Source organism: Vombatus ursinus, unplaced genomic scaffold (assembly GCF_900497805.2).
Source record: "Vombatus ursinus unplaced genomic scaffold, bare-nosed wombat genome assembly UNPS02014810.1, whole genome shotgun sequence".
In the NCBI taxonomy this organism is placed as follows: Eukaryota; Metazoa; Chordata; class Mammalia; order Diprotodontia; family Vombatidae; genus Vombatus; species Vombatus ursinus.
Genome location: NW_020954588.1, coordinates 15,594,460 through 15,614,581, shown reverse-complemented (window position 1 = coordinate 15,614,581; position 20,122 = coordinate 15,594,460). Strand labels below are relative to the sequence as shown.

Here is a 20,122-nt window from a genome sequence, read left to right as displayed (position 1 = left end):
TGATTACTACACCAGCGAGTTTAATATATGCTAGTGAGTGCTAAAGGCAAGTTCAAGCAGCTGGCACTCATAACACAAACTGCCTATCCCTGCTTGATGTAAAAGAATCAGGTATTCTTTTTAAAAAAAAAAAAAAAAAAAAAAAAGAATCAAGTATTCTAACATATGGAGAATAGCCAGCAGACTATTTCATGGCTAATGTTGAACGAATACTTTAATATTTAGTAACATTTCAATTTACCTAGAATATATTTATGTAAGTGAAACAAAACCCACCATTAACACTGTGATGGATACCATTAACTGAATTTTACAAGATTAATTTTTTGATGCTTCATTTTGATATATAAGTAGTCTATACCAGTTGACAAGTTAATCGTTAAAAAGTGACAAATTTTTCAAACACAGCAACTCACTATGGTGAGGCTGTGATCTGTTAGCAGCAAGTGAAGTAGAAATACAGACACAGTTATTAAAGTTTAAGGTATACCACTATCTGTCTGCTTCTCTTTAAACATCTGTGCAAGCAACCTGCTGTTATTTCTGAATTTCACTGATGAATGTTCTTCAGAGAAGTATCAACAACTCTGTTAATGAGGCTAAATAATTCTAATGTACCTAAAGTAAGTAGTCTTATGCTTAACTATGCTCTTTTTGACCTTTAATTCTAGAAACCAAATTTCTTCTTGTTCACAATACAAGCTTACATTGATTTTTACCTGCTAAGGGCTCCCAAATGGGGCTTTGTTCCTTTATATTAGGATTTTAAATTAATTCTGGAAAATATAAAGCAAAGCTAATAAGACTGCATCTTAAAAATTTTTTTCTATGACTTAGAGAGCAGACATAGGAAACCAAATCCAATAAAATATTGCTAAGAAATCAATAGGCTAGAGTATCACTGCTGAAATTTTTCAAAGACTCTAGTCTCCTAGAGAACCGGAAATCCTACCAGTTAATCACTGCAACAGACGACATTCCTAATTAGGTGGATTCGTTTCTTAATGAAGAATCACTGTAATATAAAAAGTCCTGGGCCTGGAGTCAGGAAGACTCATCTTTCTGAATTCAAATCTGGCCTCAGACACTTATTAGTTGTGTGACCCTGAGCAAATCCCTTAATTCTGCCTCAGCTGGAGCAGAAAAAGGCAAACCATTCCAGTATCTTTGCCAAGAAAACCTCAAATGGGGTCGAATAGTCCAAGAGGGCTGAAAAATGACTTAACAACAACGGTTAACAAACAACAGTTTTTGTTTTACTAAAAAGGTAACAGCATCACCTAGTCTGTCTTAAGGTGAAGGGCCTTTCGAAGTATTTGAATTAAGGGGGAAAGAACAAGCTTAACAGATGAAATGGTAGGCTCTGCAGAAACAGAAATGTACAAAGGTACAATGGATTTAAAAGCCACTTTCTTAGAACCACGGAAAATGCATGAGAGCACAGCTCGGGAAGGCTGCTGAAAGAGCAGTAGATAGAGATACAGGAGGTAGCTAACAGCAGCAGAGCACAAGAAGGCTTCTCAACTTGAGCATTCTAGGTGTGCTTTTAACACAAAAGAACCATAGGAAGCCATCAGAAAAAGTAAAAAAGGTACCTCTGACTGGTGGGCGAGGGAGGAAGGAAGGAGTTAATGCCAACACAGCAAAGTCTGGTTTAAAAAAGGTGCTCTGAATAGAGCACTGGCCCTGGAGACAGGAGGATCTGAGTTCAAATCAGACTACACACTTGACACTTACTAGCTGTGTGACCCTGGCAAGTCACTTAACCCCAGTTGCCTCACAAAACACAACAAAACAAAAAAAGGTGCTCTGGTCCAAACAGCTTAAAAAGGGTTTGACTGCTTAGATAAAATAATGAGTAAAAAGTCACTTGATAAGATCATGGTCCTATCTCAATGTTAATATGAAAATGTGACAAGGGAGAATCTGGGAAAATTCATTCCTTATCAAATTTATTCCAGGCCATTATGGGGTAAAGAGAACAATTAAATTTCTTCTGTAATTTTGTATTTATCTAGTGGAACACTTCTTCCTAATACTAGAGAATATTTTAAAGGTTCAAAGATTTCAAATATTAAAAACATGATAAAAAGTAGTTTGAGTTGTTTAAAAATGTCAAAGAGTGTAAACTCCACCAAAGCAGGGATCCTCTCACCTAAATGTTGCATCTCTCCCACTTAGCTAGACAGTAGGCACTTATTGTGTGTTAAAGAGAATAAAAATCTGGGTATGATGACGAAAAATCAAAACTATGGAGGAACAAAGAAAAGAAGAACCAAGAAATGGCAGGCATATCAGGAATATAATCTATACAAACTCATCTACCTATAAAGAAACTAAGTCTTATTGTTATTAGGCCCAAAGTTCATTAAAAAAAATGAGATAAAACTTTTTAGGAACGAAATTTATTAAAAAAAAAAAAATCAATCACCTCTGCTGATTTTTACCAATAAAACTGGTATTACCAATTAACTCAACTGTTACCACATATTTAAAATCACTGAAATTTAGAGCAGGATGGGACCTCAGAAATCTCGTCTAGTCTAGTTCATTATAGAGCTGGAGAAACTGAGGCCCAACTAACTCGCCTAAGGTTACATGGCTAATGTAACAGAAGAGGGACTAAATAAAATTTTAAAAATAAAACCTTTAAAGATTAGTAATAATTCCTCGCCTCTCAAAATCTGATCCATGTTTAATATTTTATTAAATCTAAGACTTAAAAGATGAAAAGGTTGCCAAAAAATGCACTAATCATTTAAAGGGAAAGCTTCCTAACTGACATTTCACAGATAACATGCTATAAGAATCAATCACTAAAACAAAGGATTCTATAACACTGAATTAGAAGAGATCATCTGTCAAATAATGTTCTTTCCAGTCCTAATACTGTTATTTAATTTACCAGTTTACATACAAACAAGACTTTAAAAAAAATACTAGACAGCTCTTTTAAAAAAGCAAAACATGAGAAACACACAAACACAAGCAAATCAAGCCAAACAATTGAAACCAAGATGACAAAATGCTATTATATTTTCTAGGCAGCACATAACACATCTTAATGTGATGGGCACACACACTTATCTAGGGTCTTCTATGATGAAAGAGATGGTGCTGAATCCAAATTACGCCAGAATTCACACAGATGTGCTTGTTGCCAGGCACACCTTAAAGAATTCATTAAAGCTTTGTCCAAGTTTTGAAAAGATCATTTACCCTCAACCTCTTGTAATTAAACACGAGATCGATGTAAAGCTAATCAATATTCAGAAACAAACACAGCGTAACAGTCCCCCACCCCAAAGTGTGTTAAAGCAGAGATAAAAAGATAAGCACCTTTTGCCATAAAAGAAATTCACTACTTCATTCCACATTGGAGAAAAAAAAAAAAAAAAAAAAGAAAACCAAAACCTGTCACATTCCTGTGAGAAAGCGGCTGGCTGCAGTTTACAAATTAGTAATGCATTTCTAGTGATTTTCAGCAATCACATTGGATAATGTTAGAGTTTCTCGCCATAAATAGCTCTGACTACTTTGATACCCTTGTGTCTTGTTCCATCTCAAATTTCTCAATTTGAAATGTTTTGCAGTAAACCACCTTATGACAAGACTTTAGTGCAGTAAACTGATACAAAAGAGAAACAAACTTTTATACAAACTGTATTTTTGGTGTAGGATACCTTTATGAAATAGCATTAAAATGTGTCAATTTCCCATGTCGATTTTCCAAGACATGAATTAACAGATTAATTTGCAAATTCAGTTTAATGCAGTGGAAAACTCCTGAGCATAAATCAGATTTACATTGTATATAATTTGAAGGTTAAAAAAAAATCAAATTCTATTTAGATTTAATTTTGTTTTGATGCCCTCTATGCCTTTCTAACCACCACGTGAGTAATTAAGCTCCCTCCCAGTTCAAATAAATTACATAATTAAGACCATGTGTAATGACGAGAAACCAGCAGAGTGCAAAGCAGTTCATGCATACAATTTTGCATGTATGCATTCCATACTTAAGCATTCATACCTATCCCAGAGGGTCTTTGATTCCTGCAACTTGTTCAAATGGAACGCTTGGTAGAAAGCAGTTGAAGGATTCCTGTGAGATCCAAGAATCAAATGTAAATGATGTTGAGAATGTACACAAATCATTTTTAAAACATAAAGATGAAGGAATTTAGGCATGTAATTGCTTTTTTTTTTTTAAACAAAAGCTGCTTGCTTAAAAACATGGGTGTGAAATTTGAAATTAAAACTAGCTAACCTTACTTAACCTGGCTCTTCACCAGTAACAGCTGTTCAGGATCATTATTTCAGCAATAAACTATAAGACAGAATTCTGACTGAATATTGTTATTATCTAGTTGTAAGCATATAAAAACCAATTCACATTCTAGTCAATGGTCTGCATTAACACTATCCTCGCCGGTTTGAAGTTGAACAAGACATTACTAATATCTGGGGCATTTCCCAAATCCATGTCCATTTGGTAGTCTGACAAGTGTCCTAGTTCAGTCTATAGATCTAAACCTGTATGTTGAACATTCTAAGTAAAATTTGATATATTTCAAAATATCTCGTTTGCTTTTTCAGGTTATTTCTTTTTCTTGTTAAAAGTATTTCCTGATTCTTAATGCTTAAGCTGGTGATTATGATAAGATGCCTATTTTCAGAATCTATCCAAGTGCCTGGGTACCTGAAAGATGCACTCTCAGGACTGTTTTAGTGTTCATCTATCATTGTCACCTTCCTTCCCACTCTCTACCTTATTCTCATTTTCTATTGACCTACTTTGACACTGAATCCCTAAGATTCATCCTTACATATACCGAAGTTAGCTCTGAGGATGGCCCAAGAACAAGCCATCATCCGGAAACAAGTTCATACACACTTACAAACACACATACTCCCAACCTCTCCTAGTCCAAAATGGCACCCTGAAAACTGTCAAATTTGACCAAGAATATCTTGAATCTCAAACAGTAATATTACAATGAACACTGAATAAAACGATAGAGTACATAAAAGTACTCTGAAAAGCACAAAAGTATTTTATGACATCTCCTGGGTACCAAAACCAATCCTTAAGATACCTTTTTTTCCCATTATCTGTCCTTTCTATTTGTTGTTTACAAATGTTTACATTCCCTTCAACAAGATAAACAGCATGTTCTTTCTGCATAGTACAGCATAGGGTTCAGAGACCGGATCAAAGGGCGTACACAAAGTGATTCATACAGACAGAAAAGGTGCACAAATCCACAAAAGGGTGTGGGTGACAGTTTATTCCAGTATCCTTTTTTGTGTCATTCTACAGACACATGTATGGAGTCCACCTTACAGCTTCAAGTATTGTACCACTTTAAAGAAACCCAAGGGGGCAGCTAGGTGGTGCAGTGGATAGAGTACCAGCCCCAAAGTCAGGAGGATCTGAGTTTAAATCCGGCCTTAAATCCGGCCTCAGATCAAACACTTGACACTTACTAGCTATGTGACCCTGGGCAAGTTACTAAATCCCAATTGCCTAAAAAAAAAAAAAAAAATACTGCTATCTTTCCCTAATGTTGGGAAATGAAGAGTTGACATTTCAAGAAATCTGCTGACTACCCCTCTCACCTCCCCATGGCTATATTTTGATTTAAATTTGGTTTAGATAGGATACACTAATTAAGAGGTCATGGGGTGCTGAGGTTTGGCTTTTTACCCATTGACATAGGGAACTGCTGATGAGGCAACTCACCGTCTCCTTGGAAACTGAAGCCTGCTCTGCAACTTTAAGGTTACCGGGCATTGACAAGTTCACTGACTAGCCTAAGGTCACGCAGCCGGAATTTGAAGTTCATGAAAAATGAGATCCTACCTACCATGGCCTCTGTCCCTACCTCTACTGCCCTGCCATGCCAAGTCATTTTATGTAAAACTCACTGCCCTTTCTTATCAAACTGGCTGACTTGGAAGGATGAAGAGTCATAGGGAGTCTTTGCTGATAGTCAGAGTGAGTCAAGAGCTGCTCTTGGAGTCTAGAAGATCTGGATTCAAACCCCACCTCAGACTTAACCATTTAGTAGCTGTGCGCTCAGGGCAAGTCACTAAATCTGACCAAGTCCACCTGTCCCCATCTGGAACCAAAGATTCCTAAGTGATGCTTTGATCTATTATTTTGGCGGCTTTACCCATCTCTTACAAGAGTAATTCTCTCTCCCTAGAGCCTGGCCTGACGGCTGGCAGCAGCACCGAGTGCAGAGTAACTGCCATGCCACAGCAGTAACACGAAAAGCAGCCATTTCTTGTCGGATTTAAGTCGAAGCCTCCTCCCCTGAATCTTGTTAATAGCACCCAAGGGAAAAGAAGCTACTTAACCGTGATTGAAGACAAAGATGTGAGAGAACCACTGATCTGCCAGATGTAATGTTAGCAGCCACTCATGGTATTAAAAACCTGGTCTAGTCTTCTCAGTGAATTTTCTGGCTCACAGAATTTTTAAAAATAATTGCTAGGAAGAGTCTACTTGGTTTTAAGCAATGTGGTATTCCTAGACCTCTCAGAATCATAGAAGGTTGAAGTCTTATAATGAAATTTTTAAAAGAAAATTATAAAAATACAAAAATACAACCTGGAAGCTATTAAATCTGAAAAGCCAAAATTCACAAAAATGGGAGTGCTAAGTAATGTACTTGAAAAACAGGATGATCTCCTTGAAGGTAGGAACTCATTTGTTTCATTTCTAATATTCCTAGCACCTCACACATAAGTGGGTTCTTTCAATTTTACGGGGGGAGGGAAGGGACACACACATAAGGAGATTATTTCTCTTAGAGAAATTTAAAAATTTAAATCTTAACTTCATAGAAATGAAATCTTACCAAATATGTTGGTTTTAAATCATGACATTTCAAAAGCTCAGTTTTGCACATATGGATTTCTATACAGTTCAAAATATCTGACCAGCTAGGTGGCACAGTGCATATACAGCCCTGGCCCCGGAATCAGGAGGACCTGAGTTCAAATCCAGTCTCAGACTAGACACTTGAGGTTTGGGTTTTTTCCCGTCGATATAGGGAACTGCTGATGAGGCAACTTACTGTCCCCTTGGAAACTGAAGCCTGCTCTGCAACTTTAAGGTTACCTGGCAAGCTGTGTGACCCTGGGCAAGTCACTTAACCCCAACTGCCTCACCAAAAAAATAAAAAAAAACAAACAAACAAAAAGTAAACAGTTTCTTAAATTAAGACTATATTTAGAGGTATAGTAAGCACCTGAGACATTCAATACTATACACAGAAATAAAGACTTCAGAACACAAGCACATTTAGGTTAGGGAAATGCTACTGCTAGCTATGTGGGTGTGCATCAATGTGGTATGGCAGATTTAGGAGGAAAAAAAGAGGAAAAGAAGCATCACAAAGATGAAATCAATCTTATTTTGTGACACAAGCAGAAACCTATGTGATACTTCTTTTTTGAACCTTCAATTAGAATAACACCTAAGTTGAAGGGCTTACATTCCTCACAAGGAGAAGAATAGAAACAATTGCCTCAAAAACTGATTTCTATAAAGAGATTAAAGCAGTTATCTCTGTGAAGCCTAGTTAAACAAGAATTGGAGGGAGAAAGGGGAAATGATAGCTATTTATAAATGCTGAAAGGTCTGAACATCAAAGACTATTTTGTTTCAGAGTGACAAAGTAAAAAAAAAAATTAAAACAAGGGGAAAATGGTATTACTAACAGCAAGCATTTCAAGACTATAAACAGCCTATTAAAGACAGCTAAAGACACTAACAGGTGACCTGTTAAGAAAACAAACTATTAGAAAGGAATTTTGGAATTGGGGTAGCTTTGTTCACAAATTGTCTTCATCTCCTTTGAGAAGAGGGTTTGAAACCAGTTTTGCAACAACCTCTATCAGCCCTTACCATCAAAAACTTCTGCTCAATTTTCTTCAAAGTGTCAATAAAGGCTGTTAATTTAAATATTCAGTAAAAAAAACTCTTTAGAAAACCAAAGTACTGTTTATTTTTATTATCTACACTTAATTGTCATCTGATCAAAAATGGCTATTTTCCTACAGACCACTTGCAGATATTTTTGAAAATCAGTCTGCAAAATATTCATCTGTACCAGTTCACTACTGCCTGCACACATGCCAAATACAGGATTCATGCCATTTCCAGGCCCCTGAAAGTGGCACAGCAGGAAGTGACTCAAAGCCCAGATAACATATCCATCTTTTCTTTAGCAAGAGAATCTTTGTTGGAAAAGTAGCTATGACACAGGGAGAAAAGAAAACCTCAACTGTATGAAAAAGGGAAGGAAAAAAAAGAACCCTAGAAGTTTAAAACGAGATAAAGGAACCATGAATCAAAGGGGTTGGTAAGACAAACTATCCACACAATTTCTCACCCTAAAGCTTATGTCTACGTCTCTCCACTACTTTAAAAGGTTCTCCCTGGATTACAAATTAGGAAAATTATCAGTCCTGAAAACAAATACATTTCTGAACTCCTGAGGCAAATAGTACTACCAATAAGCGCTGAATAATTTCTTAAATTGCCCCCTTCCAAAAGGGCTGGTCCCTATACCTAAAAGCTGATGACTTTCACTTTTTCTTTCTTCTATTTCCCCAAAGCAGCTCACTTGGGGTGAGCTTACTTGGTGAACAAGTAAGTAGGATTTAACCCAGCAATTAAGTTTATTTCTATTTTTAATTTCAGGGATAGAGCAGAAAATCCCACAGGGCTAACACTAACAGACCAACAGTCTATGGAAACTCAACTACACACAAGTTAACAGACCAAAACTAGTCAGGAGGGGAGTGAACAGACCTCTCCCTACTTTACACCACTCTGAAAGAACCAAAAAAAAAAAAAAAAAAAAAAAAGAGGTCCCAGGCTGAGCTGTGAAAATAGCAGGACACAAAACACAGTAGCACAGGCCATACATCCTTAGCCTCTCCCCGCAGCTCCCAAGTGAGCACAGTCCAACACTACCATACTACCATAAAGTCTAAAGTCAGGACGGAGGCTGGGAAACTGAGCAATCAAAAAAAGAACCGACCATAAAAAGCTACTACAATGCCAGGGGAAGATCAAGATTATATATAGGGAGAAATAAACCCGATAATATAACAGACTTTGTCATTATTTTTAAGAAATTCTTTAAGAAAGTTTTAAGAAACTTGAATTCTGAATTCACTTAAAATAAAATGCAGTGTTTCTGCATAACTGTACTTCCCCCAAAGTAACAGATGTTACGTGCACATATTCAGTTTAAAGAGTGCCTACTGTAAATCTTTCGTATAGCAAAGAGTAAGTAACTCATTCTCTGTCCCTCCCCATTACTATTTTATCATCGACTTGTTCAGAGTGAGGTACTTCTGTACTTTAATCAGTACTAACACAACCTAGTCTTGTCTGGGTCTAAAAAAGAAATCAAGTTTTTTTTGTCCTGACTCTAGGAAGATTCCACTCTTCCCTGGACCCTACTTACTTCAATGTGTTCACGATGAGGTTGTCGATTAAATTATTACTGGAAAAAGCACTATAAAAATTACAAGGTATTGTGTAAAATGTAAAGCTCCAAGAAGCATTTTAATATGCCCACAGAAGAAAAACTCAATGTTTCCAAGAGCTTGACAAGTGTCTACAAGGCATCTCCAATAAGCGTTGCCTAGAATATTCACAAACCAGTTTTCACTTTGATAGTAGTCATGAAATGGTCTAGTGAAAAGTCAAAGGGACAACAGTCAACTTTTCCACAAAGCTTCTCTAGCCCAATCATTCTCCATTTTCTGGCTCCAGATAATAACTTGTCCAACACATTTTGGTTTCTGCCTTGTCTTGCATTGTTCTCTAACTGCTTCATGTGTTTCGTCCTAACAAAATAAGCTTCACTTGGGCAGGGAACACGCCACATATCTTTGCATCCTGCAGAGTACTTACACAAAACAAGTATTTCATAACTGGTGGGGGAACTGAAAAAGATATTGAAAAGTCAAACCTAAGACTAACAGGAGCTAAAAGGACCAAAATAACTATCAACATCTCTTACAAAACAAAGGTTGTTAACCTTTTTTGTTAGTTATCAACCTTTTTGTTAAGTCTGATTAGACTATTTCTCAGAATGTTCTTCAATGCATAAAATACTTTTAAGACTACAAAAGAGGGGCAGCTAAGGAGGTGCAGTGGATAGAGCACCGGCCCTGGAGTCAGGAGGACCTGAGTTCAAATCTGGCCTCAGACACTTGACACTCGTAGCTGTGTGACCCTAGATAAGTCACTTAACCCCGAGACTACAGTAAAGAATCAATTATACTGAAAACAGTTATCAATGTTTTTTTTTTTAAATATCAACTCATGAAAATCAAAGTTAAGAGGGCTAATTTACCATTTATTTCAAAAGGAAGTTGGATCTTCTATAGGTATTTTGCTAAGTAATAACCCCAACTTAGGAAGTTGTTTAGCTTAATCTTTGCTTAGGAAATCCCTTTCTTCAGAAGACACAAAATACATAAAGTATAAGACTTGAGGAAATGTTTAAAAACACTTTAAGACAAATTATAAATAATCCCCCCTGTGTATAAAGGAGATGGTCCCCTTTAGGACTTTTCTATAATATTTAGTTTTATTTACTGTACACACTTAAGATAGATAACTGTACTATTAAAATTTTTTCTAAAATAAGTTAATTAAAATAGCATCACTGGTTATTGATGAATTAAGATTTTATCAATGTTATTAATAAAACATCTGATTAGAGATTCTTACTTAATCCAACTAAATTGGCATCAACCAGAATGCAGAATAGCTTAAAAGGTGAATGCATTCTTGTTTCCATAATCTCAGTGGGGTCTGAGTCTGGTTTGGGAAGCAGGGATTCCCAAATCCAATTCCAGGAGGAAGCCCTGGGCTGTACATCCTGCTTCTGTCACTTTCTAGCTGTGTTACCAAGGGCAGATCACATGCCTTCTCTAGGCCTCATTAACCTCATCCGCACCTACCTTTGTACCTACTTCTCAGGGTGGTTGGGAGGCTCTCACAACTCTAAATTTATACAAAAATATAACTACTACTTAAAGCTACTGCAGAGAAATAATTACTGCAATACTTAAATCCATCTGGTAGTTGTAAATTGTAATTTCCAGAACAGGGAAAGCCCAAGAATACATGGAAAGGAGAAATACTAAAGTGGTCTCATAGTAAATAGCAAGTTAAAAAGTTCAGGCATGCTCTTTGAGAAACTTAAAAATAAGATCAACCACACAGAACAGAGGCAGGATTTTAACCTGAGGACAGCTAGAGATAGCAGCTGGGCATGACATAAGGACCTCAGCCACCTAAGGGGCTTCGAAGTAAACGACCTGGGCGAGCAGTCGTCCTGACGTGGACAAAGTGTCTGCTATTACCTGAGGAATCATTACAAATTTCAAGTGTGTACAATAAAGCACACCATGACAGTTTTAGGGAATGCTGCTTAACAAGCAATAGAAGCTACATACTTTGGAAGGTGGCAATGATAACTTTGGCCTTAGGCAAGGCTAGAAACAACAAGCTGCTCAATTCAAGGAATATTAAGTTAATAGTCGGAGCAACTCACTCAATTATAGCTTTATAAATGAGGCAACTTAAAGATTTAAACCGTTAATCAGGCTGGGCTTGTCTGAATTATACCATCTTAAAAATACGAAGACGTGCAAACTGAGCAGTTTTGCTAGGCAAATTCTCCCCTTGCCCCCAAGGTTGAAAACACTATCACTATTCAAGCTTCTAAGGAGCTAGACAAAAGCCATAATTATTTTAATATAATTTCTTCAAAGTAAAAAATTTGTTCCTCCACTAAATCATTTAAAAAGAAGCAATGAAAAGAAGTATGGAGCCAACATTATTCAGTTACAAGTTCATAAACAGATCCACTGGCAAAGTAAATGCAAGCAGTAAGCAGCATCAGTGGAAAGCCTATGACTAAACCAAATATGACCAAAGCTACAAGGTCACTGTATTGCATGAGAAATACTAAACGCCCTTTCTGTGACTACAAACTGTACTTCTTTAATTCAACATCTTTTCTTCTGTCAAGTCAAGATTCATCAACCATTCTCTCTATTGGCAAATTCATCTCGGCAACCCATTCCTATCTGTGGCCCTTTGTCAGTGAACACTGACATAAAGCAGTCACATGCCATGGATCAGAGCAGGCTGACCACCTATCCCCAATCTTTGGGTTCAGCAAAAGGCAGGTTAGCCTTCATTCCAAAGGAACAAGTTTCGGACCCAGTAAGTCCACTCCTATTTAGTATCATTATTTCCGATGATCCCTACCCAAACACTAGAGGAAGAATCAACTTCGCCTTTAATGTCAGGACAATACATGGAAATGAACTGCTACTAAGACTATTCAACAAACTCCCAAACAAAGATCAGGGAGTTAAAAATCCCTGATTTACCTCTTCTATTTGTATAAACAGATGCACACATATCTTCCCTAAGTGTTCTGCCCATTTGCGCCTAAAGTAGAAGGCGTGCCCATCGCTGCTGCTTTCTTGCACTGTATTAATTCTAAAAGGAGTTTTGGTAATCAAAGGAGAGGTACCACTCACAGTCCCCTAGAAAACCATGATCACTGATTTCATTTAGTGCTAGTGGTGGCAGAATGCACAACATAAAAGCCGACGGGCTTTTTAAGGGAAGGGGCCACAGAACTATAGGAAATTCTTTGCATACTGATGTTTGGCTAATTATTCATGAGCAGTAACTAGCAGTCCCTCAAAGAACACCAAAGAGGGTGGAGGCATCTTTAGTGCTTGATACCATCAGCTGTAATTCAGGGTCAAAGCTACATGAGAGCTAATATAAACAAGCTACATATAGAGCAATGCTCCCATAATACCAAGAGATTTAAACATGCAGTTTCTCTTTCTCCTTTCAAATTAGTAAATCCACTAAGATTTCTATTCACTTCAGCTATAGAGATTCCTGTAGGCTTCAAAACAAAGAATAACTATACAACCTCAATTCTACTTTGCAGAATCTTTTTACTTTTACATTTCAACAAAAGGAACAGAATACAGCAATAAGCAACAGAGACCTAAATCAAAATATTTACATTTCTAAGTACAATTTACATTCTTCTGATATGTGCCATGATCTAACCCCTCAGTCTTACAATTCATAATACCTGGTCAGTGGTTATTAGCTCTCTATAAATAAAATCATTGAACAGAATTTAGGGATACGTGCCATAAAGGTTTCCTTACAATCAGGTTTTCAACAGCCTTGCTGCTGCAGTTGACAGTTGACAATTGCAGCCATTCATTAAAGTTCCTGGAATGTAGCTTGAAGAGTTCATATTGGTCAGCTATCTCTGCAAAAAGATCTGTACTCTCTGCCCCTTTTCCAATAGGTCAGTTTAAGATTTTGCTTGCACCTCCCCAACCCCCTTTCCAAAAAACAAAAACAAAAAAAAAAACAGTCTTTCAAACATCAAGTTTGAACAAACTTTGCTAGCAATATCCATCCAACACTGTTCATAAATTTTTATAAGACCTATTTCAAGCCACCATTATAAAGCATTCTACATTTCAAATTTTTATCAAAAAGACTCCTTAAATTTTAGACAGATCATAACTAATTCTAGCATGTCTTACTAAAACTACCAGAACCACTTACATTGCAGTGTATGTACTGTATCCACTTCACAGTTAGCAAATGATGCTAAATTTGATGAACTATAAAAGATCTCCTAGGATATACTGGTATAAAACCATTTTATTATCTTGTAATTGGGTGTCAATAGCTCAGTCACTCAAGTTTCTCTGAAGTAGTGTGAATAATAATAGTGAACAAAAAAGGTCAGGCCTTGGACTCAGGACAACCTATATGAGCTATGTGACCAGGGGCAAATCACCTAACCTCTCAGTGCCCACAGGCAATTCTCCAAGACTATATAAATTGTAGGAGAGTTACCAAATTGCAACAGGGGAGGAGTTTCCACACCAGGAGTACCCCACAACAATAAGAAAATACAGTAAAACTTGTTTAATGCAAATATTTTGTAATAGAACTTCATATGAAGTTTGTTTTAGCCAAAGGTATCAGCCCCAAATCATTTTATCTATTTCTCCTCCCTTAAAATCCTTACTATTATCAAACAAATGTTTCCCATATGCCCTCAAAATTTTAGGTAGCTTAAATGTTACAGAAGTCACAAAAAATTACGATGTTATACCTACATATTGTAAATGTAGCCAAAATTATTCACCTTTCCCCACATTTATTCCATTTTTGATATGAATTACAAATTAAATTACTTGTAATTTTAAAATTATAAATCCCACATATGGAAGTCATAAAATTTTTTCTCAAAACCATTATGCCAAAAACTAAACTTGAAAACAATCCTACTTTCTATTTTATAAACCACCCCTCACTCTTCTACATTGAGGGCAGGGGAAGAGTCAGTACTGAACCTACTTAATGGATTTATTCCTTCACCAGGATAAATGTGTTGGTACAATGATAAAATATTCAAATGTGTTAGATTACAAAGTAATTTCTTTTCACTACTACAGTGAATTTAAAACTCAGAGACTAAAAATAATGGCCTGAAATTTGGAATGCACATAATTCATAACTGTTCCAAGGAATGCTAAGTGAAAATCTTATCAGAGTAAAAAAGACTGAAAAAAGTGCCAACTGTGTATTTTAAATACGCAGGTATCAAAATTACTGGGCATTCCTGTATATAAATTTGAAACCCCTATATTGGTTTAAATGATAGTGAGTGGCACTTATACAGTACCTGGCCTACCATGAAGTACAATCCAGATACACCTAAAAAGATTATTTTTGCAACACTTCAAAGTTTTATTAAGTATTCAATTTATTTTTATGCTTGATGAGATTTTTAAAAAATACCTGATAAAAGATATTTTAAGAGGAGGGAGGGAAGGAGGGATAGGTGAGAGAAATAGACTCAGACCATATACTATACTAACGAATAAATTCTAGAGTTGACTAGTCATGTGTTCCTTTGCTTATTGACTCAATCATTCGTAAAACTAAATTCTAGAGTATCATTATAAAGCCTAGTAAATCAAAGGGGGAGTGGGACATAGCAAAATGAGAACTTTTTTTTGAGTTATGTACTAAAAAAAAAGTGATTAATCCACCTGTCTCCTCTTGAGCTGATCAGTGGGATGGGAGCAGAAGCAGAGAGGTGCCAAAATGATCATGTATCTCTCACAAAGAAATGACTGGTAGGTGGCAACCCAAAAGGAACAATGCCTATTACACAGTACCAATTGTTTCTGGGAAACTGAGCACCCAAACCTGTATTTCAGATCTATGTGACTATAAAAAGTAATGTTGCTGATGTTCTTGTGGCTTAATGAATCAGTCCCACTACTTTATATTCAGGCTTTATAGATAAATATACTGAATAACACAGCTAACTTACGGGCAGGTAATAATAGTCCCTAACTCTGAAATTGAGAATTTTTAACAGCTACAAGTCATTTTCAGAAATATTTGGAATATATAGTTGACCTTAGAAATGAATGGATTTCAGAAAACTGTTCATACTTAATGTACGTGCTGTGTTAGCAGAGGAAATTGAAGACATACTAATTGTATAGAGGGAAGTGGAAAGAAAGATGGGAAAGGGCTAAGAGGAAACACAGGGAGAGAAAGCTTAACAAATAAAGTGCAAAATCGTGTTCCTCTACACACCATACTATCCTAGAGAAATCTTTTGGAAATGATTCAAGTGTCTGACAACACTTAAAAAATTAACCTCTTAAAAATCAAAGAGTGCTTTAATGTCTTTTCTGATCCTCTAATTTACCTGCAATTTTCTATGTGAATTGACAGCATATTTTTCACATTTGTAACCATAATCCAATTTTTAAAAGTAATTTGTATAGAAAGATAATATATCCAATTTTCATTTTGAATTCCTTCTAAAACTACTAAAATTGTTTAATATTCAACCAAACGGCTGCTATTAAACAATGTGATAGTAGTCACTAATTTTCAGTTAACCTCTTTTAAGAGCTTCCCTTAAAAAGGGCAAGGGGGAGGGGGAAGCTAACAACCTTTACAATTTAGCATTTAAGTTCCTCTAAATTCAGAATCAGACACACAGCTTTAAAAAAAAGAAAAACCCCAAAACCTCAATCACCTATTTCATGCCTTTTCCCCCACAGCAGAAAGACAGAGGGAAGAGGGAGCCTTTTTTGAGCATCTTTCTCTTTTAAAACGGTAACATTTCATTTAAAAAGTCAGGTGAAGTTTTTTTTTTCTTCTAGAATTTCTAAGGAATGAGTTCTTGAAGTTCTATCTGACCCCACCAGCCCTGCTCCCTGGACAAAATACCCTGGAGAAGCCGCCTAATAATTGCAATTTTTTCCTACTAGGTGTCTATTCCAGCCACCTATAAATTTATCCTCTCTAAATGATAAAAAAAAAAAACAAAACCTTGAAACTGACATTATGGAAGCTCATGTTCTCCCATAAGTCGACAAGTAGGATACATTAGAAAGAACTACCATGGAAAAAAACTATTTGAAACTGTGCTATCAAATGTAATTGTGATGGCTAGCCTAAAACTTTTGTTCTTGATATACAGCCTTTGAGAGTTGTGGCTTGATCAAGTCATTTGCTGTAGTTTTAGGTAGAGCTTTTAAATGATCTAAAATGAACACTTCTTCGGGTCTTCTGTAAACCCATTTTGAATACATAGCAAGTATATTTAAATGACCTTCTGCTCAGTGCCCCAGAAGATTTTTTAAAAAAAATCAGAAACTCCAAAATAAAAGTAATTGATGTACTAACACTTTAAATGTTTAAAATGAAAATTTCCATACCTATCTTCATCGCCATCAACAGGAATGGAAATACCTAAGACAGAGCTGGCCAGACTGTTCATAGGAGTCGTTGCAGGCAAAAGGGGATTTGCCAGGGCATCCTGAATGGGAGGCTTCACAAGAGGTTTATTTTCAGCAATGAGAGAAAGTGGTGGTTGAGGTAGGGGTTCTGATTTTCTTCTAGTCTCATCAACGTGTCCGGCTAGAGGCTGTGTCTGAGTCTGAAACTGGCTTAGATTGGCCTGCGGCAGACTGGCTGGAACATTAGACGTGCCTGGCATCAAGGGAAGTCCGCTGGAACTTCTGCTGCCCGAAGTGTGGCTGCCGCTCAGCTGGGACTGGACTAGAGTAACAGGGACATTTGGCATAGTAACAGAAGTAGTAGACACACTAGGCACACTGGGACCTGGCACGGCCGCAGGCACACTCGCACCTCCGGGGACCACGGCGAGCGAGGCACTAGGCACTGCTGCCCCTTGGCTGCTGCCGCCCATTGGAAGCTGAGTCACGGATTTGGGGGGCATCCCAGCCCCGGGCTGCGGGATGGCAGCCTGACTGCACATGGCCGGGCCACTGGCTTCTCCAGACTGGGAGGGTCCTCCCACCAAGTGTACTCCCACGGAGGGGGCATTCTGGCCGCTGCCCTGACCCACAGGAAGACTGGACGTCCCAGCGCTGCTAACAGAGGCCGTGCTAGCTTGCTGAACACTTCCTTGGGGCTGAATCGCTGCCATGTGCTGCATGTAGTCGGTCTGGCCAGAAGGCTGGGATGGCAGCAGATGCCCAGCAGCCATGGGAGGCTGAGGATAAGCAGCAAACGGCTGGGGCGGGGTCCCCGGCGCCCCGGCGGGCTGCACCTGCTGCGGGGGCTGCGGGCCTTTCCCATTGTGTCCCACCGAGACGACGGTGGGCGCCGTTCCGGGGGACGCGCTCTGCTGCGGGGGCCCTGCCGCCGGGCCGGAGAACAACGGCTGGGCCGGGCTCGGGGGCACAGCCCCACCTACGGGCGGCTGCGGCTGCTGCTGCTGCTGCCCAACCACAAAATGCTGGGACTGGGGCGCGGGCTGGGGGTGCGCCTTCTCCGTCTGCAGCGCCTGGGACACGGCAGCCAGGGAACCGTCGCCGCCAGGGTCGGAGCCCTGCGTGGCCTGCGCGGCCGAGACCACCACCACGGAGCCGCCGGTGGCGCCCAGGCCGCTGTCCCTCTCGGCGCTGGGCTCGAAGGTGGTGCTGTGCCTAATGCAGTCCCCGGTCCTGCTGAGCACAGCGCTGTCCGAGTCCCGGTCGTAGTACTCCATACACGTCCATCGCCCGCGTCTATAGGGCTCCCCGGAGCCGTGGTCCAGCTTGATGACCCGAAAGCGGGAACCGCAGGTGGCGGTGGTCTGCGCCGCGGCCCCGCTGACCAGCCCTGCGGCCGAGGCGGCCGCGTGGGGGGCGGCGGCCGCAGGCCCCGGGGGGGCGGCCGCGTTCCGGAGGTTAACAGCGCCTCCCCCGTTGGCCGCCGCCGCCGCCGCCGCCGCGGCCAACTGCCCGTCCAGGAGGAGGTTGGGCGAGACGGTGCCGGGGGTCTCGGCTTCGCCCACGTTGTTGAGGGTCTCTTCGGACGAGCTGCGCTCGCACACCTCCTCCGGGCCGTAATCCGTGGCCCGGGAGACGTCGAAGATCTCGGACGACACGTCCTCGGTGTGGGACTCGTCCGGGTCGTCCAGGCTCTCCGTGTCCTCGGTGATGCTGCTCGCCACCTGCGCCGTGGTCACGCTGGTGATCTGGAAGCAGCTCTTCTTCTTGGCCGGCATCTTGGACATGGTGGGGGCTACGAGGCCGGGGGCCGCGGGGGGACCCGGATCCCGCCAACACCGAGGGCCCGAGTCTGGGGGAGGGTCTGAAACCCGAGCCGGGCGCGTCAGGGGCAGAGCCGGGCCCGGCCGGGGGTCGGACACATCCCCTCTCGCTCCTCCCCGCCGCGCCGCGCCGTCCCCCCCGGGGCCGATCGAGCGCTCCCTGGGGTGCTCGCTTTCCCCCCCTCCCCCCGCTCCGAGGCGCCGCCGAGGCTCCGGGCCGGTCCGCAGGCCCCGGGGCGCGGGCAGAGGGCGGGGCGGCGCCGGGCTCGCTTCTCGTCAGGCCGCTCGCGGCTCTAGCTGGAGCCCCGCAAGGCCATGCCTGCCCGCAGGCCTGCAGCCGAGGCGGGCGGCTGCTGTCCGGGCGGAGGCCCCGGCTGGCTGGAGCTCGGCGCTCCGGGTCGCGGGCCGGGTGGCGGCCGCTGAGGGCCCGGGGCTCCGCGGGCTGGGCTGCGCGGCGCTGCGCTCGGCCGGAACTCAAATTCAAACTGCTGCGGCTGCTGCTCTGGCGGCGGCAGCTCCCTCCCCTCGGCCAAGATGGGGCCGGAACGGCCGCGCCAGGGATGCTGGGAGGAGGAGCGGCAGGGCCGCGGCCGCCGTGGCCGGACCCGCCGCCGCCGCCTGCGAGGAGGGAAGCAGAAGGACGACGACGACGACGAGGAGGAGAAGAGGACGATGCTGCCCCGGCCGCCGCTCCTGCCGCTGCTGCCGCTGACACCGCCGCCGCCGCTGCTACTCTGGCCGCCGCCGCTGCCCCGTGACGCGCCGGCGTCGTGACGTCACCGCCCCGCCCCCCCCGCCCCGGCCGGCTTCCTGCGGCGCTGGGAGAGGGCTTCGCGTGGAGCTCGCCGGAGACCAGAAGTGGGCGGGGCCGGCGTGCGGCCGGGGAGGAGGCGGGGCGGGAGGGCGGGGAGGACGCCAACGCTCCTCGGCGTGCCCCTGACTGCCTTTGCCTCTGCCTCTGCCTCTGCGGGCTTCCGTGCGCCGCCGCGTCCGGCCCCAGAGAGAGCGACCCTCGGGCGCCTCGGGAAAAACAGACGTGGACGCACATGCGTACGGCGGTGTGGGGCGTCTGTGAACAAAGCTGCAGAAGGGCGCCCTTCTGCGCGACGCCGGCACGAGAGAGTGTGCTGTCAGTACTTTTATTTGGGGGGAGAGGGTTTGGACCCCGGGGCTTCTAGACCCGAGAGGAGCCCAGGTTCGCGTCCACTCGGGATGTTCGTGAGCCACAAGGGACCTTAGAGACCGTCTAGTCCAACTCGCGCATTTGTCTGGACTGGATGACCTACGAGGTCACCTTCCAGCTCTGAGGTTCTGAGTCATGTGCAGCGCCCCGCGTCATCCCCTCACAGTCACCAGATAACACTAAAGGTGTAGGGGACAGGGAGCAACCAGAGGGGACGGGGTGCAGCGCC

The 20,122-nt window shown here is 41.6% G+C and overlaps 1 protein-coding gene across 2 annotated transcripts in view; it reads right to left on the bottom strand.

Moving 5' to 3' along the window:
• TSC22D2 (TSC22 domain family member 2) overlaps positions 1 to 18,803 on the bottom strand; it is a 51,602-nt gene extending 32,799 nt beyond the window's left edge. Inside the window, exons 1-2 of one of the 2 annotated variants that reach the window (XM_027875799.1) lie at positions 16,867 to 18,803; positions 4,034 to 4,105 (exon numbers count right to left, since the gene is read on the bottom strand). In XM_027875799.1, coding sequence (XP_027731600.1) covers positions 4,034 to 4,105; positions 16,867 to 18,674 — 1,880 coding nt within the window. In that variant the 5' untranslated portion in view covers positions 18,675 to 18,803. The remainder of the gene's footprint in view (positions 1 to 4,033; positions 4,106 to 16,866) is intronic. The other variant, XM_027875800.1, reaches the window with a different exon arrangement.
• Positions 18,804 to 20,122: the final 1,319 nt, after the last annotated feature.